This window comes from Alexandromys fortis, unplaced genomic scaffold (assembly GCF_014885135.2).
Source record: "Alexandromys fortis isolate MF-2015 unplaced genomic scaffold, M_Fortis_MF-2015_v1.1 scaffold_112, whole genome shotgun sequence".
NCBI classification, from domain to species: domain Eukaryota; kingdom Metazoa; phylum Chordata; class Mammalia; order Rodentia; family Cricetidae; genus Alexandromys; species Alexandromys fortis.
The window spans coordinates 474426-502415 of NW_026068013.1; the positions used below are offsets into that span (position 1 = coordinate 474426).

General features: G+C 44.6%; 1 protein-coding gene across 8 annotated transcripts in view; it reads right to left on the minus strand.

Annotated features, from left to right (window-relative positions):
• Positions 1 to 27990, minus strand: part of Yap1 (Yes1 associated transcriptional regulator) — an 86285-nt gene that overhangs the window by 55460 nt on the left and 2835 nt on the right. For all 8 annotated transcript variants that reach the window (XM_050162177.1, XM_050162181.1, XM_050162179.1 and 5 more), the window contains exon 2: positions 27608 to 27852. In XM_050162177.1, the coding sequence (XP_050018134.1) occupies positions 27608 to 27852 (245 nt within the window). The remainder of the gene's footprint in view (positions 1 to 27607; positions 27853 to 27990) is intronic.

The following is a 27990-nucleotide window of genomic DNA, read 5'->3' on the forward strand; positions in this document are numbered from 1 at the left end:
TACGGCAGGACGTGGAAGAAGACAGGTTTAGGCAGTCCATCTGATCTCATCAGCCCTCAGTGGTCACACGAGAACTGCTCAATGCACTGGCTCATGACTACGGCAAATAAAGGTCCTTTGGGTGTTCTAGTTCCCAAACCTACATGAAGGGAAACCATCTTACTAAAGATCTGGAGCCGAATCCAACACATACTTATAGCTACACTGACTTCAAGTGCTAACACGACACGACCGTGGCCACCCAAACCGCTAGGACAGGACGGGTCTGTTAAGTCCGCAAACACTCTCCAAATGGCAGACTACACACTAAGCAAAAACAACTGTGGCTGACAAACCAGCCCCCACTGAATATAACAAAAGAATCTTAAGGTCGTATTTTCTTTAAGAATTTTAAAGTATGTGTGTGTGAGATGACTTTCAGAAGTCGGGGCTTTTCTCCCATCATGGAAACCCATCAGGCTGCCAGGGTCCTTTTAGCCACTGAGCCTCTACATATTTCCTTTAAAAAAATTACTTTATGTATAATGAGTATCTGAGCCTCTACATATTTCCTTTAAAAAAATTACTTTATGTATAATGAGTATCTACCTGCATGAGTGTGTACGTGTGTGAAGACCTAAAAATAGAATCAGGTCCCTAGAACTAGGTTACAGATGTTTTGGGGCCACCCTATGGGTGCAGGGAACCAAATTCAGTTCCTCTGCAAGAACAGCAAGTGCTCTTAACTGCCAAGCCTACCTTACCAGTACCCGCATAAGATTTTCTGTTGACAACCATTGGAAAGTATTATAAAATGTCATCAATCTTCTAAAAACAGCCACAGCAGCAGCAGGAAGGCACTCTTAGGAGTGATCCCAAAACTTGGAACAAATTTTTGGGGGAGAAAAGACATGATTCATGCCGGGCATGGCAATTCATGTCTGTGAATGAGGTGCCTGGAAAATGAAGGCAGACTGTCACAAGCTTGAAACCACCTTGGCCTGTATTGTGAATTCTATACCAGCCTGGACTACAGTTTAAGAACAAAAAGACCTACTGCATACCAAAAATGAAAAGACAGACCTTCTATACAAATAGACACGAAGCAAAGTCACGCTTGGTCTTAACTAGGCAGTCCGCGAACTCTTTTGTTTTGCTATTTCATTATTATCTGTAACTTTGTTACTTTTATAACTTTAAACTTTGGTAAAAGCCTCTGGGTTTCCACAGGCTTACCAGGGGAGAGGTAATGGATGACTGGATTAAGGAGAGGTTAGTTACCTCATCCCAGGCAGGTCTAGCAGCTTCCCATTCCCGGCCCCTCCCTCAATCAGCAGCAGTGACAAAGGGAGAACCATCAAACAAGAACAACAGCGCACTCACCCAGACTGTTCCTGGCTGAAGAAAGCAGTGTATCTGTGTTTGTGTTCACATCTATGTGTGTATACGCAAGTGTGAGCAGAGGCCAGAGGCTGACATCTTCTTCGGCCCTGTCCATGTCAGTTTCCGAGATAAACTCTCACCAAGTCTGGAGTTCGCTCATTTGGCTAGGAAGGCTACCTAGGCAGAAGCCAGAGATCTTCCTGTCTCTGCCTCCCCAGATTAAAAGTCTCCCTTTTCCTTGATATACTGAAACAAATCCTGTCACAAGTGACATTAGACCTTTCTTCAAGTTAATGACTTTGAAATTCCATTACATTCTGAAACATATTAACACTTCTTTACAGGTGACAAAGATAATCTATGGCATAACTGGCTGCTAGGACTTAACCAGTAGACTTTCAATCTCTATAAGAAGTCATTATTTTTTTTTCTTCCTTCTATATGTGTGTGTATGCATTTTGACACAGGGTTTCTCCGTAGCCCTCACTGTCCAGGCTCAAACTCAAGAGATCCACCTGCCTTTACCTCCTGGGTGCTGAGATCAAAGACATTGTCAACGCCACCTGACTTTCTTTTTAAATCTTATATCGAGTGGCTGAAGAGATGGCTCAGTGGTTAAAAGTCCTTGCTGGCCTGCAGGACTGGAAATGAGTTCCTAGCACTTCAACAAGATGCTCACATCATCTATAAGTCCAGGTCCAGGGAATCCAACACCCTCTGCTGGCCTCCAAGGTCACCCACACACATTTGTAGAATACACTCAAACAGGTACACACATAAGCTACAAAACTGTAAAAATAAACTCACTGGTTAGGTAGGGAAAACAAAACAGAACATACATATAATAAGTAACTCCTTATCTTTTGTTCCCTTTCCCACTGCTCAGTAGCCTGAAATTGTCCCTGTGTAACCTTTCCCTTGACAGGACTACGAAGTCATTTCCAACCCCCAGTGGATGCCTGATTATCCACTGAGCCATCTAATTCTGTGACTTCTGCACTTAACTTTACGTGATGGTTTATAGCTTCTGTGTTTGAAGAGAAACTGAGATACCAACATGAATTTCCTTTCTCTTTCCTTACTATCTCATGGATTAAGTTTTACTCTTAAGAAAGCTGTATTTTTTTTTCTTTCCTTATTGTGGAGGCCCAAAAATGTAAACCTATTTGGTTTAAGAGTGGCTTCAGGCCTAAACAGCAAAATGCTAATGACTTGATGTCTCAAAGTGTTACCGCAAATGACTGAGTTGTCGTTTGTATCACATTAATGAAATCTTTTATGTTATTCCCCCTTTTGTATTGGGTATAAAAGGGTACGGAAAATTAAACCTGGGCGATGATTTCAGTCCTAACTGGAACACCCTCACGGTCCTATTCTATGGTTTCTATTTTATTATTTTTCACGCATCTTTGTATTCTTTACTTATATTTCTAAATCCCCACACCCCTACCCTGGCAAGTGGTATTTTTGTTGAGGCTGGTCCTCGACACTTATCCAGGTATAATTCAGAAACTAAATCAGAAGAAATAATCAGTTAGAATCCAACCGTCTGACCAACTCCACACCTGCAAAGGACTAAAACACTCAGTGCCGACTCATCTGAACCCAGAGGGAAATGTGCTTGGGCGCCGTGTCTCACCTCTACCCAGAGCTGTCACTACTATGGTCAACCAGGAGCTGAACAATAAGGCACACAAAGACACTTCATGAGGGTGCCAGCCAACTCCCAGCTGAAGACTTTTCAATGCTCTCTCTATGCTGGGTACTAATGGTCCCGTTTCTCGTATGCTTTCTCAAAGTGTGGAGGGAAATACTCAGCAACCATGTTAAGGCCTCTTGCCTTGACTACTGGGAACAGAGTTGTGCTCAGTGCATCTTCTGGCCTCGGGTAAGTGGATCGGAATGGACTTCTTGCTGGCCAGGTATTCCGAATCTTGCAGGGTAATCATCCCTCACTGTGGATGACAAAATGAGGCTAATGGTAGTTGCTCACTACAAGGTACCAGTGAGCAGGAGATACAAAACGAGGCCCCATTTCTTGCCCATCAGCTTTGTGAGGTGACATGTTAAAACAGATGCTGTAAGAGGAAGGCCTCTAGACTGTGGATCACACCCAAAGAGGCTATCATTCCATTTAATCCTGCCTATCCTAATATAATGTTGAAGGAGGTGGAGAAAGGGGAAAGGGGAGGGCGAGGGGAGAAGGTGCCACGTATGTTCAGATGATATCGGTACTTCCTGAAGAGTCCCAGTCTTTCTGAATTCCTCATATACTGAACAGAAGAAGGTAAGAGTTTCTAAATATTCGCAATGGAGCTGGTAGCACAGCTCAGTAGCAGAGCAACACCCTGGTTTCATTCCCAGCACAGAACAGGAAGGAGTCCTCTCACCCACTACAAAGCCAGCCATAAGAGAACATGGGAACCACAAGACTTCAAGATTCCGAATCAAGTGTTACCTTCGTGCAAGACTGGAGCACAAAACACTGCTAAGTAGGTTTCAAAGTTCCTCAGAAGCAAACGTAAAAATCAGCAAATGATTCAGCAATCCCACTTCTAGATGACCCAAAAGGACTCACAGCAGGGATTCGAGCTTCCTGCATTCAAGTTCAAGTTGCATGATTCACAGTGGTCCACGGGGCAGCAGTCCATGGGGAGACAACCTAAACACCCACTAGCAAGTGAACAGCAAAATGTGGCCGATACAAACAATGGAGAGCAGCCCGGAGACAGGGATGCAGGCCAGGAAGATGGCTGTGAGGGCAAGGGCACCACTGTCAGTTAAAAGTCCACTTTATAAAAAGAGGGCGCTGACCCTATAAAATCACCATCTTTCCTCCACACAGGGGCACATAAGCACAAGTGTCTATAAAGCATGCAAGCTTTATCTAGACCAGCCTTTTCCAGTCTTGAACATGAAGCAATTCTTCTGCCTCTGTGCAAGAACACATTTGATAAATAAAAAAGTTTCAAAACTAAGTAAAAACCACAACATAACACATACCTGAAGGTAAACAATATATAATATATAGTCTACCAGGATGAGACTAAGAGAGGTCACATTTGGGCCAGGAGGTGGTGGCACATGCCTTTAATCCCAGTACTTGAGAGAAAGAGGCAGATGGATCTCTGTGAGTGCAAGGCCAGCCTGGTCTATAGAGACAGCTTCAGGATAGCCAGGGCTGTTACACAGAGAAACCCTGCCTCAGGAGAACTCATTCAGATCTGCTCTCCTCAGGAGCTGCTAGTGGGAGACAAATGGTGACCTTTTACTGAAGAGCGGTTGGATAGTATCCAAGTCTGTAACTCAAATGACCCGAAAATACACTGTCAAGTGTTATCCATGAGCCAAGAGATAAGGGGTATGTATTTATTTGTTCTTTTCACCTCCCTGTGTTTTCCAGTCCCTACCCCCACATTAAAACCTTAGTTACTTGAACAATAAGAAACAACAACAGGCAGAAAATACATAAAGACTTCAGACACTGACTGGTGTGATGTCCAAGACATATGATACTATACTCAAAAAACACTCTCAGGAAGGATGTAATGCAGAATCTCATACTTGGGAGGCAGAGGCAGAAGGACTGCTTCAAGTTAAAGGCTAGTCTGACCTTATCTCAAGAAAGAAAGAAGAAGAAAGGAAAAAAGGGGGGCTGGGTTACATAGAAGCTTGATAACAAGTTGAGAGAACCAATTCCCAAAACTCTCGTCTGACTTCCTCAAACATGCATGTGCACATACACGCACACACACGGCGTGTGCTTAAAAGCAAAACAACCAAACCCACACCCACAGAAGCATGTCCCCCACATCCCAAAAGCACCCCCACCCCCAGAAGCTCCCACCACACACTCCCTGAAGCCCTCCACCCCCTGTGACATCCCCAGAAGCCAGTATGGGTAAATTGGTCTCTATTTCAAAAACAAAAGCGAATCAAACAAACAAACCAATAGCACATAACTCAATAATGACTCTAATGTTATATGGCTGCCCCCCAAATTTAAACAAATACTAGGTATTAATTATAAACATTCATAGGATCTTTAATCTGCTTTGTTTTCCTGGTTTGGGGCTGTTGAGACAGGGTCTGACCATAGAGTTTCATCTCCTGCACAGGGGGCAGTAACAAATGCACTGACCTCAGCTTCCAAACCAACACTCCTCCTGGCTCACAGATGCTCGCTCATAGGCAAATCAAGAGACTCTTGCAGGCAGAGCAAAATTTAACCTCTTCAAGTCAACCCAGAGTCCAAACGTTCCCAAGGTCAGCACACTGCTCACCATTTAAAAGACTAAATTCAAAATTTGCTGGACAGTTGTGGCCTTTTATCTTAGGTGGACCTTTGAATTACAGAGTGAGATGTAGTGAATTAGAGGCCAGCCTCGTCTACAGAGTGAGAGCCAGGACACTTATCTCAAACTCAAAAATAAATGAATGAAACAAAACTAAGTCATTCAAAATTCTGGTTTCATGTCAGAGCAAATCATGCTAATTGCTCTAAAATAACTGAGGATAACCATGAAGTTAATGAAACAAAATGGTTTCTAGTAAATATTTATAAATACATGCACAAGATGATGGTGGGGAAGGGTTCTTCTTTTCAAAGAGATTTTCCACTCTGTAGTTACAAACTGATCTCAATCTCATGGCAATTCCCCTGCTTCACCTCCTCAGTGCCAAGAGTACAGGTATGAGCCACTAAGCTTGGCAAGATTAAAATGTGGGGTGAGAGCTCATTAGTATTATTAAGTCACACAAAAACCCAACATAGTCATTTTAAGGACAATTCATTGATATCATAGGATAGAAAAATAAAAAAAGTATATACAAAACGCAGTAAATAAACAGAAAAAAAATCACTTCCTTTAACATTCTAAACATGACACAGGAAGGACATCCTTATTTGGAAGTCATTCTCAGGAATTCTTAGGAGGTGAATTTGGACTTCTTGCTCACTTCCTGTAGAAATCTATATGATCGCAACAAATGAGGTTTAATCATCTCAAAACTGTAAGAGACTGTGTTCTCTTTACAGTATCAAAACAATCGCTAGCATCTGTGTGGACATGGCCCGTCTCTGGCAGACGTTCTACACCACTGTTGAATCATTATTATAGTGAGACTAAATGAGAAGTTCAGCAAAAACCAACAGCTTATGCTAACAGTATGAACAATATGAGGGGTGTATGCTACGGCTCCACGGCGGCATCTGGGTTCTAGTCTGTGGACTTTAGACCCTGTGCCTCAAGGCTCACTACCACAATAACCAATTACAGAGCCTCAGCTTTCTCTGGTTCTCTGGAGCAAGGAGAGCAGAGCCCCCACCTGACTATGTTGGTGTACATCAGATATACCTTTCTATTGTATTTGTGTCTTCTTGGTATTTGAAACAGGCCCCTCATGCAGAGCAAGGTTACCTAGGCAAATCACAACTAAGAAATACCCTAATTTCAGAGGTCAAGTAATACAAACTGGAGCTGAGGAGTGCTCCAGAAATAAACAGGAGTGGCCAGTCTAACATGCCAGAAAGGCAATGCACACCTCTCGGTGCTGGCCTTACACAGTAACGTCCAGACTAGCCTACACTACACAGCAAGACCCTCGTCCTCAAGAACTTACAAATTTCTTAACCCTGAGGAGATGGGGGTGAACACGGTCGAAATACATCACACGAAATTCTTAAAGTATTACATACTTGTAAAAGTCTAAAGTTATGTGTCTTCACCAGCAGTTCCTGAAGCCTCGATTTCCTTCATAGCTTCTCAGTATGAGAGGCTGAGATATGCTTATCCTAGTATGTATTTTCATGTTTGTTATGTACGGTTTGACCTACCAACAGCCGCTTCTCCCATTTTCAGAACTCACGTGGGCGAGGGCAAGAGGTAGCCCACAGGCATTCGTGGCATCTCTGGTGTGTTACAGAACCCCGCTGAGCCTCTTTGTCTCCCCTCACCCGCCATCCATTCAGGACACGGCAAGAGCAACCTGTGTGGGAGGCGCTTACCCACTGCTGAAGAAGCTCTAACTACTGAAGTGACCGGCTATTCTTAGGAAGCAGCAGGGGTCGGCCCAGGCGGCAACATTGCTGGCCTCTGGACCAGAGGTCACAGTCTCACGTTTCAGATATGAACTCCGGTTTCCAAGTCTTCTGAAGAATAGGCCAAGAGGCTGTTAACAGCCCTATCACTACCACAGTCTGTATGTAGGTCTTCAAATCTAAAGCACAATGCAGGAATAAACCAGGTAAGTTGGGCGTGGTTTTTCACTCCTAGAGTTGCAGCTTTCAGGAGACTGAGGCAGGAGAATCATGTGGGTTTGAAACCAGCCTGGGCTAAAGTAAAATCCTGTCAACAAAAAAGAAAAAAAAGAAAGAAAAGAAACAACTGGGCACACTAATTTTCCTTTTAAACCAAAGCCCATGCTTAGAAGCAGTTAGATAGAGGCTGTGTATGTGTCTTAGCCAAAGGTAGGATAAATAAATTATATTTCTTAACTCACTGACACATGTTTTTAAACACAGAGCTATTCTAAAAAGGGTCCGGTTAATACCAGCTCTGTTCAAAGTAAGCTTCTGGTCTCTAAATATTTCTATTAAATAATTTCACTTTAAGCCAGGGTGGTGAACTAAAAATACAGGCAGCATTTTTGCAGAAATGAGAGAGCTATCAAATGATTTCATGTAGACAGTCCACAAGCACACGACTCAGACAGGGAGGCACCAGGCGATTAGCAACCCTTTACAAAAATAGATAAATAACGCTGCAGCGCACAAGCGGCCTCCAGAAGGCCGGCTGTATCCTGTAAGCAGAAGGATACTCCGCACTTGAAGGGGCACCAGAGCAAAATCAATTAAGGCACTCTGAACAATCCCACACAAGTCAGACGGCAGGTTTCCTTAAGCAGATCTTTTTTCTCTACTTAAAATTACTGATTCTTTCACTAACACGAAGACAATCCACATCAAGACCGCGATGAAACTTGTGCTAATCCTATATACAAACTGAGAAAGACTTGTAGGGTTTCTATGATGTGCAGCTAAAAATGTTACATTCAGAACATGATGGAATTTCATTTACAATGGGTTACACAGGGTTAGTTATGACTCTTGTTTAAAAGTCTGCAGCTAGGAGTGACCTGGTCATCACATTCACCAATGGCAGATGCCCCTCTACAATCCCCTCAACCCCACACTTGGGTAAATGTCTTAACAGGTCATTAGGAGTAAGGATACCTTATCTGAATGAGGAAAGGTGAAAGAAGCCATTACTCTTGGTATCAGCCCCAGAGGCAGGGCACTCCAACCAGGACAGGCCCATTAAGGGAGTTAAAGTGAGCCAGGATGAGAGCCAGAGACTGAGTGCTTGCTGCTTTACCAAGTACAATCTTGGGTTGGATCCCTAGCATGGCAAAAAAATAAGGGGGGTGGGAGGTCATGGAGGTGGGAGACAACTCAGTCAGTTATGTACCTGCATCAAAAGCATTAGATGTTAAAAAGGCCAAAATGTGGCAAGCACATCTGTAACTCCACAACTGGGGCTGCAGAGACGCAAGTCCCCAGAGCTTCCTGGCCAGCGAGGGTATTAAACCAGTTTCACGTTCAATAAGAGACACTATCTCAAAATTAAGGTGGATAGGGCTAGCTGGCTGAAGGGCCAAGAGTATACCACTCTGCAGAGGACCTATGTCAGACAGCTAACAATTGCCTTAACACACCAGCTTCAGAAGACACCTATACTCCCGTGTACAACCCCCCCACAGACACACACACACACACACACACACACACACACACACAGTTATACTAAATGGCACAAGCCTTTAATCCCAGCACTCAGAAGGCAGGGGCAGGTGGATCTTTAGGAGTTCAAGGTCAGTCTAGCCCACAGAAAGACCCTTTCCTGCGAAGAGCCAAAAAAATAAATACCCATGACTGTGATGTCAGTTCTTTCAGCAGCGACGCGAAAGTGTAGCAACACAAACCTAAATGATCCTCACCACGCTCTAACCAAGTCCAGGGTGTGGTGAGTGGCGGCTCCTACCCAGAGAACACTAGGCCCTGGGTTCAATTGAGATGGCAGGGGCCAGGACCACATCACTGCTCTTCAGACAAAGCAAATATCTAGGTAACTTCTCTTTAGTAACTCAATTAGCCTTTAAAAACCCGAGTAACGAAGGACATTTCTATGGCTACTTAGAGATTAGATGGTACTCTCACACACAATCATGTATCTTTTCAAATAATAAGGGAATGCTTATCTGGAGGAGCAGTTGACTCCTAGGGCAGGTGAAGGAGATGTGGTTAAGAGCTGTCCAGACTAAGCTGAGGCTTCTAAAACTGTCAAGGGAGCCTCCACCTACCCTCAGCTCAACCCTGTTAGATGACAGGGAAGAGCAGATACCAAGGATTTGCTGAATTCAAACATTTCCCATTGATTCCACTAGGTGACCAGCGAATTCACACATCAGAATGACCAGGCAGCTTGGGAACCAGCAGGAAACAAAGACTGCTTACACTGTCCACGTGGACCCAGGCCCAGAAAGGTGAACAGGTAAAGCAGGTCCCTTACACAAGTGGCGAAGATGAAATCTGACACCACCTTCAAGAACACTAACAAGCACAGGTGAAGTCCAGCAGGACGGATCTGCCCAAGCAGGGATACCATTCACAGAACGTTCACAAGTTTGCAGATCCTAAGGGCTCAACATCCAACTACTGAAATAGCTAATTACCCATGAGTGTGTAAGTAACAGTATCAATGAGTCAGGGCGCCATCTGCAATCACCATTACAGCCTGTAAGTAGTTCTAAGTTGTAGTTGACAATCAAATAGTCCAAATTTAAAATGATGGCAAAGAGCACACTTGAAATCTGGAGAGTATGTGACTGCTGTAACAATGGGCAGCTCAGCTCTCAGAAGTCAAAGCCTTCCTTCAGGGCTAGTAATGGCCTCTCAGGTCAGAGAGGACACAGATGGGAAACAGCCAGAAGTTTAACTCTCACGCTTTATTTTCTTATAGTGTGGTTGATAAGGAATTATTTTCCTAAATAAGACAAATATTTTAATTAATGATTTTAGATTAGCATAGATTAGATTATCATTATCATTTCTGATTTTCCTATTTTTCTTTTTGGTTTTTCAAGACAGGGTTTCTCTGTAGCTTTGGAGCCTGTCCTGGAACTTGCTCTTCAGACCAGGCTGGCCTCAAACTCACAGAGATCCGCCTGTTTCTGCCTCCGAGTGCAATTTTCTTATTTAAACAATGGGTACAGCCACCCCCCCCCCCCGCCACAAAGTGACACTTTCATACCTACATGTAGGACAAGTGTTTCTTGGAAGACTTACATTCTCACCAGAACTGTATCCAGGAAAAAGCTGGTTTTCTTGCCGCAACGCCAGTTACATCACAGTACTTAGGAATGTCCAGCCTTAGCTTGGCTTGTTTCTAGCCAGCTTTCCTACTTAAATTACCCTGTTTCTCTTTAACTACATTTTGCCTTTGGGTTTTTATCTTTCTTTATTCTCTATCTTTTCTTCCTTCCTACTCCATGGCTGGCTGTGTGGCTGGCCTCTAGAATCCGCTCCTCTTTTCTCGATCCTTGCTCTCTTCCCTAGATCTCTCCTACTTATTCTCCGCATGCCAGCCCTGCCTATCCCTTCTCCTGCCTAACTCCTGGCCATTCAATTCTGTTTAACACCAATCAGGTGTTTTAGACAGGCAAAGTAACACAGCTTTAGGGTTGAACAAATGCAACATAAAAAAATGCAACACATTATTGCATTCTTATTACACAGAATAAACAAAATGTATTTTAAACTAATATTCCACAACAGAGGCAGAGAGAGTTAGACCCGTGAGTCTGAGGACAGGCTGTTCTACAGTGTTACAGGCCATGCAGGCCTGTGAGAACCTAACTCAGAAAAGTCAGATGCACTTAAACAAATGCACTGTGAACTCAACAATCAGAAAACAAACTCAGTTTACTATGGATACAGAAGACTTGGAACCGACAGGAAGTGTGCATCGATGGTCGCTGCACTTTAGAGTTGGCAAAGTTGAGTGCTGTCCATTTTGATCCTAATTATACAGAGAAGCTGCTCTGGTGTCCCAACAGAGGGCACTAAACACCCACCACAGGCTGGATGCCATACTGTGCGCGAAACACAGCTCAAGACTCCTGTTTTGGGTTGTTGGTCTGCTTTTTTATGGAGCAGATATCCTTGCTCATTTTTCTTGGCTTGGTTCTTTAAGGGATCGATGCTGTTCTCCCATGGAATATAGCTGGCACCTGTCTGTGCTATTTAGCTCACCACTGTAGTAGTTAGGTGGCTGTCAGCACTGCAGTGTTAGGAAAAACACAAACTTCATTTACAGGCTTCCTACGAATTAAAATGAACAGGCATCCATTCATATATATCAGTTTCTTTAAAAACACAAAAATGCTTATTTCTGCTTTACGGAAACTACTTTTTTGTATGTTTTTTGTTTTTTGAGGCAGGGTTTCTCTGCAGCTTTGGAGCCTGTCCTGGAACTAGCTCTTGTAGACCAGGCTGGTCTCGAACTCACAGAGATCCACCTGTCTCTGTCTCCTGAGTGCTGGGATTAATGGCGTGCGCCACTGCCGCCTGGCGGGAAACTACTTAATAACCAAGTAAAACTAGGAGCCACAAGATTTAGTTTTGCTTTTTCTACTTGTTTTGTAGACCAGGCTGGCCTTAAACTCACAGAGATCCACCTGCCTTTGTCTCCCAAGTACTGTATTTAAAGGTGTGCACAAGGCACACCTTGTTTTTAAGGTGGTCCTATTTTCTAGAGCAATCTGAGCCAGTGCAGCCTGAATCTGCACCTCCCAACTATAACCTAGTGCTTTAAATGCTGCCGCTCACAGCTTAAGAAGCAAAGCTTTAGTTAAATGGCCTTGCACTTTCTCCCTAACTGTATCTTTTGCTTGAGTTTTTAATTTACTAAAGTTTTATACTTAGATGCTGGGGTGAAAACCTAGCTCAGAGAGGAAAAGAAAGCAGATGCCACCATCCCAGAAGGACAGCCCCTCCTAAGCTGCCTCGAAACTCCTCCACCTGGAACGGGTGTCCCCGCCCCTTCTCTGTCCTCTCCTGACTCCCTCTTACTATGATTTTTCTTAATAGTGAACTGGTTGCTTGCTACAACTCTTGACCTATGGTTGATTCTGTTTAATCCTGTTACACTATTCAAGCTGAAAGCTCCTTAGATTGAAGGTGTGTGCTAGGGCTGAGTCACACCAGACAGAAGCAGGTTGTTCCAGGAAATAATGCAATCTCAGAATTCACAGTGTGATCAACAATCCTGTAACATTTCTATCAGCAGAAAGTTAGAATTGTGGACAGTAAGGAAACTAGGGTATACATTGCTTTGCACCAATTAAACAGTCAGAGTCACTCCATGGTAACTCTTCAGGAGACACGGCCTCACGAGAAGGCAGACACTGAAGTTCAAAGAAGGTGCCAGGCATGGTGGCACACGTCTTTAATTCCAGCACAGAGACAGAGGCAGGTAGGTTTCTGATTTTGAGGTTAGCCTGGTTTACAGAGCGAGTTCTAGAACAGTTAAGGGCTACACAGAAAAACCCATCTCAAAAAAAACCGCAAACACACAAACAAAAAAATAATAACAAATACATACATAGAAGGTATTTTAGAACTGAATGTGTATGTATGGTTTATACGGGGGACAGTGGAATAAAGGATGGAATCCAGATACTTCTCTACCCCAAAAATGATTTTAAATATAGTTGATTGGGGTTACATAAATTGTCTAGACTTCAAAACTGTGTTGTTTATATATTATACGAGATTGCAATACCACTTTGATTAGTCTGAACATTTTGAAGCCTTTAGAGAAATCTGACTACATGGGGGAAAGAATGCCCATATGCTAAGAAATAACTCTCCAGTCTAAACGGTCAGTTGGGACCAGTCTTTACTGCAGACTCACACGGGGATGGAAAAGTGGTAAAAAAAAAAAATCCTCTCAACACTATTGTTCATAAATTTTATTGTAATTCCAGCACAGAAGACTGGAAGAATTTCAGAATGACAAGTCACTTGGTGTCTAAATTCTACCCATATACATTTTGATGAACCTGCTAACCTAACAAGTTAACTCTTACTCACAAGAACTAACATTTAAGCAGTGATATTTCGTTTGTATTTTAATAAATAAAGCTTGCTTGAAGTTCAGAAAGCAAAACAGCCAGCCACTGGCTCTCAACCTCTAACTTAGTCAGAAATGGCAACCCTGCCTTGGAGCTGTCTCCTCCAATTTTATGATCCTCTCTAGTGCTGGGATTAAAGGTGAGCACCACCACCTTGCTAAGGTAAACTAGTGTGGCTACTGGGATTAAAGGTGTGTGTCACACTGCCTGGTGTGTAAGGCTGACCAGTGGGGCAGTTTTACTCTTTGAACTTCAGGCAAGCTTTATTTATTAAAATGCAAATGAAATATCGCTACAACATTACATGGGCATCAATTTAAAAGTGAACATTCCACAACTTCAAGGGGTGAGACATGCTCGAGCAAACAGAGTGACTCCAGTCTGTGCTCTATGCTGAGAAAGCTGAGGAGCTTAGCCTAGGCTGGGCTTGGCAGGCCTCACATACTATAGGTGAGAACGTGCTTGCTGTCCTGAGGCCCTGAAACAATAGACACCAGAACTACATTTCAAATGAGCTGGTGACTCCAATCTTTTAGATAAATAGATTTCTGGCATCAGGACCAGAAATCAAGGAAGGAGGTGTTCATGCCATCTTCATATTCTGTAAGGCTCAGAGATACCAACTTCCCAAAAGGTGCTGCAACCTCACACCTTCAAGAGGTCCTTTGCAGATTTGTTGTTGTTGTTGTTTGTTTGCTTTTTTTTTTTTTTTTTTTTTGAGACAGGGTTTCTCTGTGGCTTTGGAGCCTGTCCTGGAACTAGCTCTGTAGACCAGGCTGGTCTCGAACTCACAGAGATCCGCCTGCCTCTGCCTCCTGAGTGCTGGGATTAAAGGCAAGCGCCACCATCGCCCGGCCTTCCTTTGCAGAATTTGACAGATCAATTTTCAAAGTCAAAAGCTACAACTTCAGGGCTGGAGAGAGATGGCTCAGAGGTTAAGACTGGTCTTCCCGAGGACCTGGGTTCAATTCCCAGCACCCACATGGCAGCTCACAACTGTCTGAAAATCCAGTTCCAGGGTATCTGACATCTTCACACCAATGCACATAAAAATTAAATAAACCATAAAAGAAGCTACAACTTCAAGTCAGTGGTGTACAAGATGAATACTCTCCACCACCAGGAAGCTCATGACTCGGTAACTACGGGGTATTTCTGACACAGAAACAGGAAGAGAACAATTGGGACAGAGCCAGATGCTGGTGTCTACAGAAGATGGAATAAGAATCCTGACCCCTCCAGAGAGCTGAGCACTGCACATACAGTTTCAGGAAAATCTTTCTGTTGTTGGAGACACGGTTTCTCTGTGTAGCCGTGGTTGTCCTCAGAGCCACAGAAATCTGTCTACCTCTGTCCTTTGTGCTGGGACTTAAAGGCGTGAGCCACAACTGCCTGGCAGTCTCAGGAAAACCTTATCTTCAATTGAGGGCAATAAGAAGGGGGATCCTTACAACATTCACAGAAGACGGCTCAGACAGTGAAGTGCTGGCTCTGCAGATGGGCTCCATCCGTCACATAAAAGCTGGGTGTGGTGGTGCATGCTTGTAACCCAGGCAGAGGTAAGACAGAAGGCAGAGACAGGAGTGCTGGGTGGGGTTCTACTCTTTTCCTCTGGGCTTTATCTTTCTCTTTGTTTACCTTTCTTTCCTGCTTTCTCCCTGTCGACTGGCCCCTTCCGTCCTCTCCTTGTTCTCTTGCTCCCACTCCCTCCACTCAGAGTTCACCTTCTATTAATACTCTCTGCCTGCTAGCCCTGCCTATCCTTGCTCCTGCCTCCCTATTGGCCGTTCATATCTTTATTAGGACCATCAGGTGTTTTTTTTTTTTTTTTGACACATAAGCTTTTAGTTTATTTGTCCTCTGGGAAAATGTCTGCAAACCACAGCAGATCAAGTCACCGCAGATCTACTCCTTTGGCTGTGTCCAATCTCCACTCACTTTTTGCCAGCACCAACATTGGCCTTCGCAGTCCCCCTAACCTTCTTCATTCTATTCTTGCGTTCCTTTCATTGTTTCCGGGAGGTCTTTTTCTTCTCATAAAGGCCATGTCTTGCAAGTCTGTGTTTGGGTTCATTCTAACACTCCATCAGGTGTTTTATACAGGCACACAAATACAGTTTCACAGAGTTAAACAAATACAGCCTAAACGTAAGTCACACACCTGAAAATAATATTCCCAATACAGGAGGGTCCCGGGGAGTTTGCTGGCAAAGCCAGCCTAAGGAGAGCATGATAAACAAAAGATAGAAGGTCATCTAAAGACACAAACACACTAGGACTGGTGATCTCAAAGGAGGCTGGAGATAAACTTAAAAGCACTTACTGCTCTTGCAGCACGGGGTTCAGTTCCCAGCATCCACACCGGGTGGCTTATTAACCCCAGTTCTCCTGGCCGTGCACCATGCACATACACTCACGTGGACTCACAGTGTCATTTCTTTAAAAGACCTTATGAGGAAACTTTCTGAATTCAGAGAAACAGCTCCACATCCTAGAGATGCAGAAAATTTGTAAACAAGCACAAAACAAAGATGCTTGCACTGCATGTCCCATATCTCACAAGGCCGCTAAGAGCAGACACTAGACTCCTATGAACGTACATGTAAGTCCTGCCTGACACATGAACACTCTGCATCATTACTTGGCAAGCTCATGTTTCTCAATAGTGCAGCAGCAACTTAACCTGTAGTCTAGTCATACAATGGAGCCACACTACTGTGGAAATAACTGAACTTGGCCAGGCCTGGTGGTCCAGGCTTATAATCCCAGTACTTGAGAGACTGAGACCAAGTTCAAAGTCACCTTGGGAAACTTAAACCACATCACAAAATAAAAATAAATAAAAATAGGGCTAAGGATACAGTTCAGTTGTACAGCAACTGCCTAGAATGTAGGAGTTCTCATGTGCACTCTTGGGTGGGAGGGAAAAGAGGGCGGCAGTCACTGCAATGAAAAGGGCTGTGCTGACATTCACAAGTCTCATAAAGCTGGTCAAAGAACCCCGGCATGGGGACACCCCGGCATGGGGACACCCCGGCATGGCGATGCAGGTCTGTGATTAACTCCAGACACCTTCAGAGGCTAGGTAGAGAGAAGAGGAAAGACTGACAGCTCAAGGCTCTCTCTCAAAAATAAATATATAAAGCCAGGCTGTTACCCACCTATCCTTTCAATACTAGAGTAGGAAGAGGTGGAGGATTGCTCCAATGCTCCTAAGTCAAAGCCAGCTCTGTCTGCTTAGCAAGCTCCAGGCCAGCCAGGGCCAGGCAGCCATGCATACTCTGACTCAAAACAACAAGCAAATGAAAAGAAAGGGCCTAGGACAATTGCTGCAGGGTTAAGAACATGTGTTGCTCTTACAGAGAACCCGGGTTCCATTCCCAGCACCTACATGGTAGCTTACGTTGTAAACACCAGTTTCAAGGGCTCTGAAGCCCTCTTCTGATTTAGGATAGAGCACACGTTACATAGATGCATGCAGGATATACACGCACACATATAAAAATTTAAGGACAGGCTCCAAAGCCACAGAGAAACCCTGTCTCGAAAAAAAAAAAATTAAAAATTAAAAAAAAGAACTTGTTTTTTGAGTCCAAATTTGTGCTGATTTAGTGAACTGCTGGCCTAACTGGTAAAAAGTGATGTCCAAGATTAGCCAAGGCTGCAGGGCAACATCATCACCCTCTCCAAAGTCTCCAGCTGCCTCTGGGTTCAGGGACGCTGAGCCCAGAGGATAGGAGGTTCTTGAATGCCAAAACCTGGGCTATACAATGAAGCTCTGCCTCAAAACTCAGTTAGTAGAATGCTTGCCTAACACACCGCACCCCTGGATCACAGTGCCCAGGAGGTAGAAGCAGGAAGATCGGATGTTGATCACGGTCATCCTCGGGCCCGATAGGGAAGCCACAAGCAGTCAGGGTTACAGAATGAGAATGGGAGGACGAGAAAGAGAAGAAATGACAAGAAAATTATATTGAAAAGCCAGACGTGGTGATTCTTGCCTGTAATCTTCCCACCTGGGAGATGGAGGCAAAAAGATAGTAGTCAGGGGATCAAAGTCAGCCTTAGCTACATGGTGAGCTCAGACCAGTCTAAGAAACAAACAAAGTAAATATTCCAGTGCTACTGCTTGATTAGAGCTGTCCCCACAGGCTCACATATTTGAACACTTGCTGCCCATCGAGCAGCTAGAGTTTAAGGCGGTTGTGGACACGGAACCTCGTCTGGGAGAGAGCTATGGCTGGTGGGCTAAGCCACCTAACACTCCAGGAAGTAGTCACACCTTCCCCACGGGGACACTGAGAACTGAACAAATCCTCCTTCCCCTGCAGATACTGTCTCAATGATGAGAAACTACAACTGCATGCTCCACTGTGCCTTCAGAAAGCATGCTAGCATCAAACTGACAACTCAGAGGAATAAGGACAACAAATACATCAACCAAAATGACCACATTATCCAGCAAATCTAGGAGGCACCCTCTGCTACAGAAGGAAAAAAATACCTCTTTAGAGAGCATCAACTAAGTGAGCCCACGGTGAGAAACAGCAGGTGTCACCCTAAGATCGAGGGCCTGCGGCATAAAGGCCACAATCGCATGAACCCAGCAGACCATGGGGCACAAGTGCAGGAAAAGCAGGGCTGCTGTGCCACACTCGGCTACAGTGAGCGCGAGACCAGCCGACTTAACCCAGCCCTGGGAACACAGAATGAGTGGGGGAGCAGCAGTAACTGCATCAAAATGAGCAAACTCAGAAATGTCATCCCAGTGCATTTCCTTTGGTAAAAAGCCACCGCGTGGTTTGAAAGGGGGTCACCCTACCAACAGCTACGTCCTGGTCTTGTGTCCCATGTCTGTGTGACAAGTACTTACGGAAGTCAGGGCAGCTGGTGAGAGCTCCCTCCTTCCCTCACGTTCGGCAGGCAAGTGCCTCTGCCAGCCGAGCTGGCTTTGCTGGTCCACAAGTCGTTACCTCAAGTACACAGTACTAACTCAGAAGTGAAGCACACACAGGTAACCTAGGGCAGGTTTGTCCTCAATCACAGTACAACAGGAAAGCCCGAGGCCCACCCCAGCTAGGTCAGGTGGTTCATGCCACCCACTTCATCACTGGAGCACGTCCAAGCTACAGGTATCAGTCTGAACAAGTACAGAAGAAAACAAACATCTGCGTTTGAACAGCTCTTCACCAGTTCTGTGGGGGATTTTCCTTTCATCTTAACAAAACCAACAAGCAAAAACACCAAAGAAAAAACAAAACACAGAGAGCACGGAGGTGACCCTGCAACTGATGATCGGTTCCATGCAGTGTCCTGGAAACAGATACTTAAAAGCTCACTGCTGCCCACACTGCCCGTCCTGCGCGTCCAGTCAACGCTGCTAGCCTCTCCCAGAGTATTTTCTGTCAGCAGCCACGGCTTCAGGTGGCATTTATCCCTATTCTCCAATTGCTTGTCCAGTGCTCTAGGCACTAAAGCGTTGTGCTTTTTTCTAAAGCAAAGTCTTACACTATATAACGCTGGCTGCCCTGGAACTTGCTATTAGCCTAGGCCAGTCTCCAACTAAAGAGAACCCCATGACTCTGCCTTCTGTGTGGCTCTTCTCTTTTCCCAACAAATTTTCCAGACTACCCGAGAACAAAATGGGGACGGAATAAAACTGATGAGGACAAATTTAACTTGAGAGTCCTGAGCTTCTACAGTGCTCTCTAAAAAACGCCTCCGTGACGAGTACTAGTTGGGAAGCTAACAATGATCCGTTTAGATCAAGTATAAGCTACTTGGCTGAGTTAGTCATTAAAAAGCATTTGGGCGTTGTGGGGGGAGGACTCAGTTGACCAAAGTGCTTTTTCAAGCATGAGGATCCAAGTTTGATGCCTAAACCCAAATAGGAAAAAAACCAGATGGTCAAGGGTGGGAGTCCCTCAGGGCCAGTGTCCAGCCAGGCTGAAAAGGGTGTACAGCACCTGAGGAGCGGCACCTCTCATCTCCACACATGCCCACACTAGAGCGCCCACTAGACAGCGGCACAGATGGAGCTCAGACAGTGTCTCCTGCCACCATCTGCACTGGAGGCCTCTGGTCTACGAGCACCTGGGGCCCATGCTCACACACAGGGTATTTGCAGTCGTTCACCAAGAAGGGAACCAAAAATCCAGTATTTAAATGAGCGTCAACTCTATCTTCTAGAGAGACAAAAATCAACTTAAAACATTAAAAGTCAAAGTTTAAGAGGTTTTGGGGTTGACTGCTGACAAGACTGCTCAGTGGTTAAGAGCACACTGGCTGCTCTTTTAGAATAGTCAGAACCCTGGTTCAACTCCCAGCACCCGCATGGCAGTTCACAACTGTAACTCCAGTTTGCCAGATCCAACAACCTCACACAGACATACATGCAGGCAAAACACCAATGCACATAAAGAAAAGAAAACCAAAGAGCCAGAACTAGCAGAAATACAGGAGGAATCCACTGGGAACCAGGAAGCACTGAGACTAAAGTTCAAAAAGGCTGCACTGCAAAGCCGTGAGGGCCTCTCGAACACGGTTCACCGCCATCCTTACCGTGAGTTTTAAGGAATACACACCTAGGCTCTATCAAATTTCAGAACCCCAAGCACAACAAAATACTAGAGTTCCCAAGGGTTGAGGAAGAGCAGGCTTAGCTTCTCGGTCACACTGGAAACTAGAGCAAAATAGAACACAGCCCTCAACGTTCCAAGACAAACCTAACTGAATTCTTAGAACCCAAACTGCTGACTAAGAGCTAAGAGAATCTCAGTCACTGCCTGTGAATCTGTGTAGTTTTCTCAGCAAATTTCGGAAAAATAAGCAAAAAAAGTGTGAACAAATCAAGGGAAGGAAAACTTAAGTTCATTTAAGTGAGCAGGCTCCTGCAATGAGAGCTCGTGGCCATGCCTGACATGATCTCAGAGTGCGAACACAAAGAACTCTTGGCAAGTGCCCAACGAGGGCAAAAGAAACAACAGAAATAGAAATTAATGGTGAGGGATTAATAATTCTAAAGAAAATGTAAAAAAGTGTTCAGAAAAATTAGCTATTGGAAAAACCCAAATAGTCCTAACAATGTAAAAACCAAAAGAAATAAAGATTTAGTAATTACTCTGGGAGGATAAAGGAAGTAAGGGGTTAAGAAAAACTAAACAGCAGTGTAGCAGTTTATGAAGACAATTTTAGAAGGTTTACAGGAGTCTGCTGGAACGGTAGATGGTCCACTTAGTAGAGCGGCTACACCAGAGCTCACGTACGCTCGTGTGTGTGCACGCGCACACATCCACACATGAAACCAGTTCCATGAAAGTGAGGAAGTGTCATCCGTGCATTTCTTTCTTCACAAAAAGCCCATCTACTCTTGCCGCCCCAACTCTCTGATGGCTGGACTGACGATCCTCTTTAAAAGCAGCTTTATATTACAAACATCGTAGGACCCTGGGGAACTCTGTCAATGCAACACCCTAAAAGCTGATCTGAGTCCCAAGTCGTCAAGTCAGCGGTGAGCTTTCTTACATGTCTCAAAAAATGTACCTCTCAACGGGGCACAGTGACACACACTGGTAAAGTGATGGAGGACTGGCAGGAATTCAAGGGCATCCTGTAGAACGAGGCAAAACACCAGGCTAGCCTGGGGTAATCACAAGACCGTGCCTCAAACAAACAGCACCTCTTTTTTCAATATATCTGATCACACAAACTTGGACCTTAAGAAAAACAAGAAAAACCTCCTCAATTTAAACAAGTACAAGAAGATTTAAGCGAAGGACCCAGAAGAACTGAACCGTGTGAGTCACACTACCCCAGAAGCACGAGATGACAAAGCAACAGTACTTGGTGGGTACTTGGTGGGCAAACCTAGCATTCTAATGACTATTTCCGTTTGCATTATCCTGATAATTTGAAACACTACTCCGAGAACAGCGTATGGTTTGGTACGTTAAAAACTATGACAGCTAACAGTCAGACCAGGATAAGTCCTGCCTAGGCTAGTTCAGAATATTCAGGGAGGTGGAGGAAGGTCCTTTCTGGGCACACTTTTGAAAAGACGACTGCCCACATAAACATGAGGTGGCCACTGCTACTCCCAGGAAACCTGGGCTGAAATATTTGAGCAAGCATAACAGAAGCATTTTCATGAAGTGTCCAGTCTTTTCATGCCTGGACTTCTGAGGAAAGGGCTGCATCACTTGGACCACAGGCAGAGCCCAAGATCTCCAGTAAGGCTGCTCAGGCGTAGACTTTCAAGCTGTAAGCAATGCTAAGATTATGCTATCACAGACAGCAGCAAAGGGAGTTTGAGTCATCTTAAGTCTTAATTGACTTTATGAATTATTTCATTTGGATTTGTACTCTGCTTAGAGCTAACCTCTACCCCAAAGCCTTAAGGCACAGGATCATGGGTGGGTAGAACACAACTAATGTACATTCTACCCAATTTAATTACATTTAGTTTACAGCGTCTAATTTATATTCTCTACCTACATACAAAACACAAGGTACTTCTCTACATTAGTAAAGGAAACTGATTCCATGGACTCAAGAGAGACTTTATTTGCTTTACACTGTTTTAAAGTGTCAGCTACTCCCAATGTGGTGCCCATACCTTCAACACGCCAGTACTTGGTAGGCAGAGGCAGGGGGATGGATCTCTGTGCCTTTGAAGCCAGCCTGGTCTACAGGGTGCCTTCCAAGAGAGCCAGAGCTACACAGTGAGACTATATCTTGAAACTGCACCCCTCCCCGCCCCACCATCAATTGTCGCCTATAGGCAATCCACTTTTGACTTTTTTCTCCTAAACGGTTGCTACAGAGTGGAAGGAGCAGTGTTGAATGTTATCGTTTAAAGAGTTTTAGCTTCTTGTACTGATATTTCCTGGCATTTTAAACATCCAGGTTTTTAATTTAAGCAGGTCACATCAGAAAGAGTGTCTTCATCATCCCCAGAGTAAATGACTAATTTTCCTGTTTGTCTCCAGCACTTTCTCCCCATTCTTTTTCTCACTGTACAGTTCCTTGAGTGATGTGGGAGTGTCATACATCAATCTGTTGATTTCATTGGTTAAGCAATAAAGAAACTCCTTGGCCCTGATAGGTTAAAACATAGGTGGGAGGAGTAAACAGAATGGGATGCTGGGAGGAAGAGTTTCTCCCTGAGTCACTAGGGGACAGGGACAGGGGGAGGGGGAACAACGTGGGACAGGATGCCTGTCTGCCGAGGAAAGGCTGTTGGTGAAGATAATACCCCCTCAGGCAGCGAAAACCTGTGATGGCAGTTTGAAATGCCCATGTGTTCATGGGTGTTTGCAGCTTAACCAGTACTCAATGGCCAAGCTACTTGTTGAGAACTCCCTTTAGGGAGAGAAACCATTTGGGTTCCCCAATGCGTGAAATGCCACAGCCCCACTCTGCACAGCTGCCTAGGCAAACATTTCATCGTTACAGGCGTGTGGTGTTTACACTCCTCCACTGACCTTAAGACAGAACGGAAGGGCAAATTAAAACAGTTTAACCCAGGTCTTTCACCTGATGCAATGCTGAGGTGGTTTTGGGGCTCTGACTGCTGGCTGGCAGTGTTGGCACCCCTTTAGTCCCAGCACTCGGGAGGCAGAGGCAGGTGGATCTCTGTGTGTTGGAGGCCAGCCTGGTCTGCAGAGTGAGTTCCAGAACAGTCAGGGATACAGAGAAACCCTGTCTCTAAAAACAAACCAAGGGGTTTGGGAGAGACCAGGAAGTGCTTTCTTCTAAAACAGCAGGTAACAGAGACAAAATTAAACTACTGTACTTGATAGTCACCAAGTACACTCACGAGGCAGGTACATTCCGTGAGTACTTCTCAAAAAAATCTGAAACAATGACCTTTGAAAATGATGGGAATGAGATACTCCAGTAACTTTCATATATATATATATAGTCATTCAAAACCACAACCTATTTAATTTGCCTTTTTTCTATATTTTTTTTAAGCAGGGGTGATTTTTTGAGGCATGGTCTCTCTGCGGCCTGGTTAGTCTGGACCAGCGAGCCCAACCTGCTTCCGCTGGCATGAAAGGTATGCACTACCACAGCCGGCGGCTCCCATCTTTCTCTGCGTTCATGAGAGTTGTGGGAGGGAAAAGGAGGAAGATTTGAAGATTAGACAGCTCTGCAACTCTGGGGAGATGGTTCTCTTCTCACCATTAGATGGAAGTCAGGTCGTTCGTTAGTTTGTGGAGCAGAGGTCTTATCCTACTGGCTGATCTGGGCCTACTACTGCAGCCCGCCCTAAGTAAGCTAGAAAGTTAATACAGCAAACCCAGGGTGTTGTGCTTGCTGTAGCATAACTACATTTCCATCTCCTAAAATACTCTCTTAAATAAACCACAGCCATAAGATCTTGAATCTCAAAGACTAAAAACACTAGAACTGGCTCTATCCAGAAAATGACAAATGAAAACACCCCCACAGAAAAATCTTTTTAAACTGTCAGGGCAGCCGGGCGGTGGTAGCGCACGCCTTTAATCCCAGCACTTGGGAGGCAGAGGCAGGCGGATCTCTGTGAGTTCGAGACCAGCCTGGTCTACAGAGCTAGTTCCAGGACAGGCTCCAAAGCCACAGAGAAACCCTGTCTCAAAAAAAAAAAAAAAAAAAAAAAACTGTCAGGACATTATTAAAACAATGTATACCTACAAATCTATTAAATTGGTACATCGAATTGTAATGCCCACATGGTACACAGTTTGCAGTAAGTTCTTTGTAGTTGGCAAAGGCTGTAAGGTACCAGATTCAATAATAAACCTGAGAAGTAGAAGCAGTCCTTGTAACCAAAGATATTACAGAATGCTAATTCAGGAAGTTATCCAGCAGCTTATAAAAGAAATAGGAAGTTGTTGGACAACTCCTTGAAGAACTATCTCCTGCAGGAAAACCTGCAGAAGTGCTGAGCTAGAAAGAGAATTGGTTCCTGTCAAAGAGAAACTCAAGGTACCATGGTGAAACTGGTTTCAAAGGCTGATCTCCAACGACTGAGCCTTTCTTAGGGACAGCATACTCTGGGCCCACCATTTGCCAATATAAAGTCCCAGGCTCTAGATCTCACTGACCTAGGCTTTAACACCAGCATGGAGGATGGGCCAACTGACTCCAAAACACTCACTCATTCCTCTACAGTCCCCAGGCAACAACCAGCTGTTCCCAAAGTCAACAGTTCTCCCAGATCTCTCAAGTTACAACACCTCACCCCCTTGGACCACTGGGGGGAGGGGGGGTCAGAATTCTTCCTGCCATGTATAAATCTCAAGAAATGACATACTTTGTACCAGCAACTACCTAAAAAGATGGATGAAAGATTTAGTTTTTCATGGCTGGTATGAACTAAACTTCAGAAACTAGTTCAGATCGTCATTCCACAGCTGGCTGTTATCCTCTTGAAAAGTTTTTATTAGTTATTCTCCTGTGTGTGCATATTCAAATGTGACTGTGGACACAGCACAGCTGAGTGTGTAATGTCTGAGGACAATCTTCCCTAGTCAGCTTTTTCATCGTGAAGGTCCTGGGCTCACACTAAGACTATAAGCTATCTTCAGGACCTCACAGGAATCTGCAGACAAAAAGAAAAGTACTGACTGTGAAGAGAAATGGATTCTAAAAAGCTAAGATAAAAATAAATTTTGACACAATAGCTACTTGGCAGCACAGCTTAGTTTACCATCATTTCTGACTCAATCAGGGCAGATATTAATTTCATTCATCTGTTTGGTGCACGACAGCTCCTTACGGCAACCACACAGTATGTAACATCAGGGGAAAGCCAACAACAATGGAGAAAGTTCTCTTTCAAATCGCTTCTCCAAACTGCAATTATTTATAATGCATTTCCTCTTCAGAAAAGCAATTCTGTAGACTCCAGCACCCACTCCTAACATCCAGTTCTCAGAGGCCTCCACAGGCTCTTAACCACACACCAGTGATTCAGTCCACCTGCTGGGAGCATTCAAGTCACCCTTGGGGGGTGACCTTCTACTTCTAAGACCTTTGCAGAACCCAATGCTTCATTCTTCACAGAAGCAGTCCTGATTCCCACCTGCAACCTCAGAAACAATGCTAGTGTCTGCTCCCTAGGCAAAGCTCTCCGCAGTCCTTGTTCGGCCTGGTCTACCTGCTTTCTGGCCCCCACTTGAAAAGGGGTGAGGACGCTAAGTGGGGGTGGTGCTGGTGTGGAGCCCCTCCTCACATCCACACCCGGCAGTCACATGTCAACAACAGTCACTGAGAAAAATCTAAAATAAGACTCTATCATGAGGGTTATCTCAGCTCAGAGAAGCTCACTCAAATAATGAAGATGCAGACAGATGTCAAACAAGCCATTTTAAGAAAACACATGAGTAAAAAACAACATAAATGTTGCCCTTTAACCTGCTCACAACCACAACTGAAGGGCTGCAGGCTATTAAGTGTTTAAATCTCCCCAACTCAGCATGGGACACAGCAGGGAGGCTTTGGGAGTCCAAGCCTTTCTCTTACTCCCTAACAACCTGGTTTGTTTCCCCTCCCTTCCCCTTCAGGACACATAGGCCGCAGTCAGCCCCTCTTCCCAGTCATTTACTTTGGCTGACAGCCGTCTGCTGAGAGAATAAATGATCTTGCTCATGAGGATGAGTTTGCCAGGCTTGTGTGTACTTTCCAGTCTCAGGCTCTTTATTGTTCTCTGTGAAACCTGACCCTCTGAAGTGCTTTGAAATGAGGACTGGGACACCAGAAAATGGTTTTGTAAAAAGGAAAAGTTACAGGGGAAAAATGGCAACAAAACAAAAAACAAGTTGGGGGGAGGGTGGCCAGAGGCAGCTTTCCAAGATCAAGATCAAAGCTCTTCCCTGGTGTCCTTACTACAGTAACATGCCAGCACTTGGGAGGCAGAGGCAGGCAGGTCTGAGCTGGAGGCCAGGCTGGTCTACAAAGCAAGTCTCCAACTCAGTTACAGGATAGCCAGGGATACAAAGAGAAACCCTGACTTGGAAAACAAACCCATACAAAGTAGCAACCCACACAAAGTAGCAACCCACCCAAGACAATCAACTGAAAATAGAGACTGGGGGGGGGGGGGGGGGGGAGGGAACTCACAAACAAAACAAGGTTGTTACTAGTGTCCTCTGAACCAATAAATAAGGCTGCATTTACTTGGGTTTGTCAAAACAAATTTAAATCAGAATGAGCATTTGTTATTCATCTCATTATCTCAACCCAATTAACCAATTCAAAGAATACTAGAACAATCTGCAGTCTTTAACTGCCAATCTGAGACATTTTGCTCACTCTAAATTCAAACAAGTCCTAGAAAATTAGTTTTACTTCCAATCTCAGAATTAGGAAATAAATTCTACTTTGTCCTTTTCAGGTGAATGTAATTTTGCCATTTGGTCAGGGGTGAGGGCTGCCAGCAGCCACACCCTCCCACCTCCGAGAAGGGGCTGCTCTGAGGAGCTGCCAGCCTGACCATGTGAGGACTAGAGGGCATACCTTACTAAGTACCTGATGATTTCTTCACATTTTAAGGGAAGGGGGTGTTAAATGACATCAAAATACAGCTTACTTAAGTGTTTGCTGATTCACAATTTGAGTATTATAAAGTCACAGCTTTCCCAAGTCCTACTTCCTTTTTTTGGAAAGAATACACAAGGTCCTGGGTTCAATACTCAAGACAGAGACAGACAGACAGACAGACACCCATATGTGGGGAGGTGGCAGAAAATATAACACAAGCCAATCTTGTTATTTAAAGTTTAAATTTTTCATCGTATTCCACTTTGTGCCAGGCTAATTAACAAATCTGGCACAAACTCAAAAGGAGATGATCCCATATTGCCACAAAGCACAAGATTGCAAAAAGGCTCTGAACCAAGAATAAATACTGAAGAGGGCACTTACATACATAAAATAGAATGTTTGGGGGCTGGGGTGCAGCTCAATGGTAAAGTATGCTTGTTCACCATTCCATCTTCAGCACCAGCAAAACAAATAGATAATGTCACCCTACATCGGCACCTCCCACATTATCTTCACTTACTTTAGGAAGTATCTCTGTCCGGAAGACGTCTTGGCCATCTCCCAGCCTGCCGGCAGCGGCACATCGTCAGGGATCTCGAAGGAAGACTGTCGGAGATGCTGCGCTGCCGGGGTGGCGGCGCCAGAGACCACGGTGGGGGTGAGCGTCCCCGGAGAGACGGCCCCCAGCTGCAGGGATGCCGGCGAGGAGTGAGCCCGGACGTGCTGGGGAGTCAGAGCCCCTGCAGTGCCGGCATCAGTACTGGCCTGTCAGAATAGCAAGATGAACATTTACACAACTGAGACAACAGCACCTACCCCGATTTCTTAGATAGAATTTCATGGCAGCCAACTATCTAAAGATCAAAAGCAAACTTTAATGGTCATTTTTGACACCAAGGAACA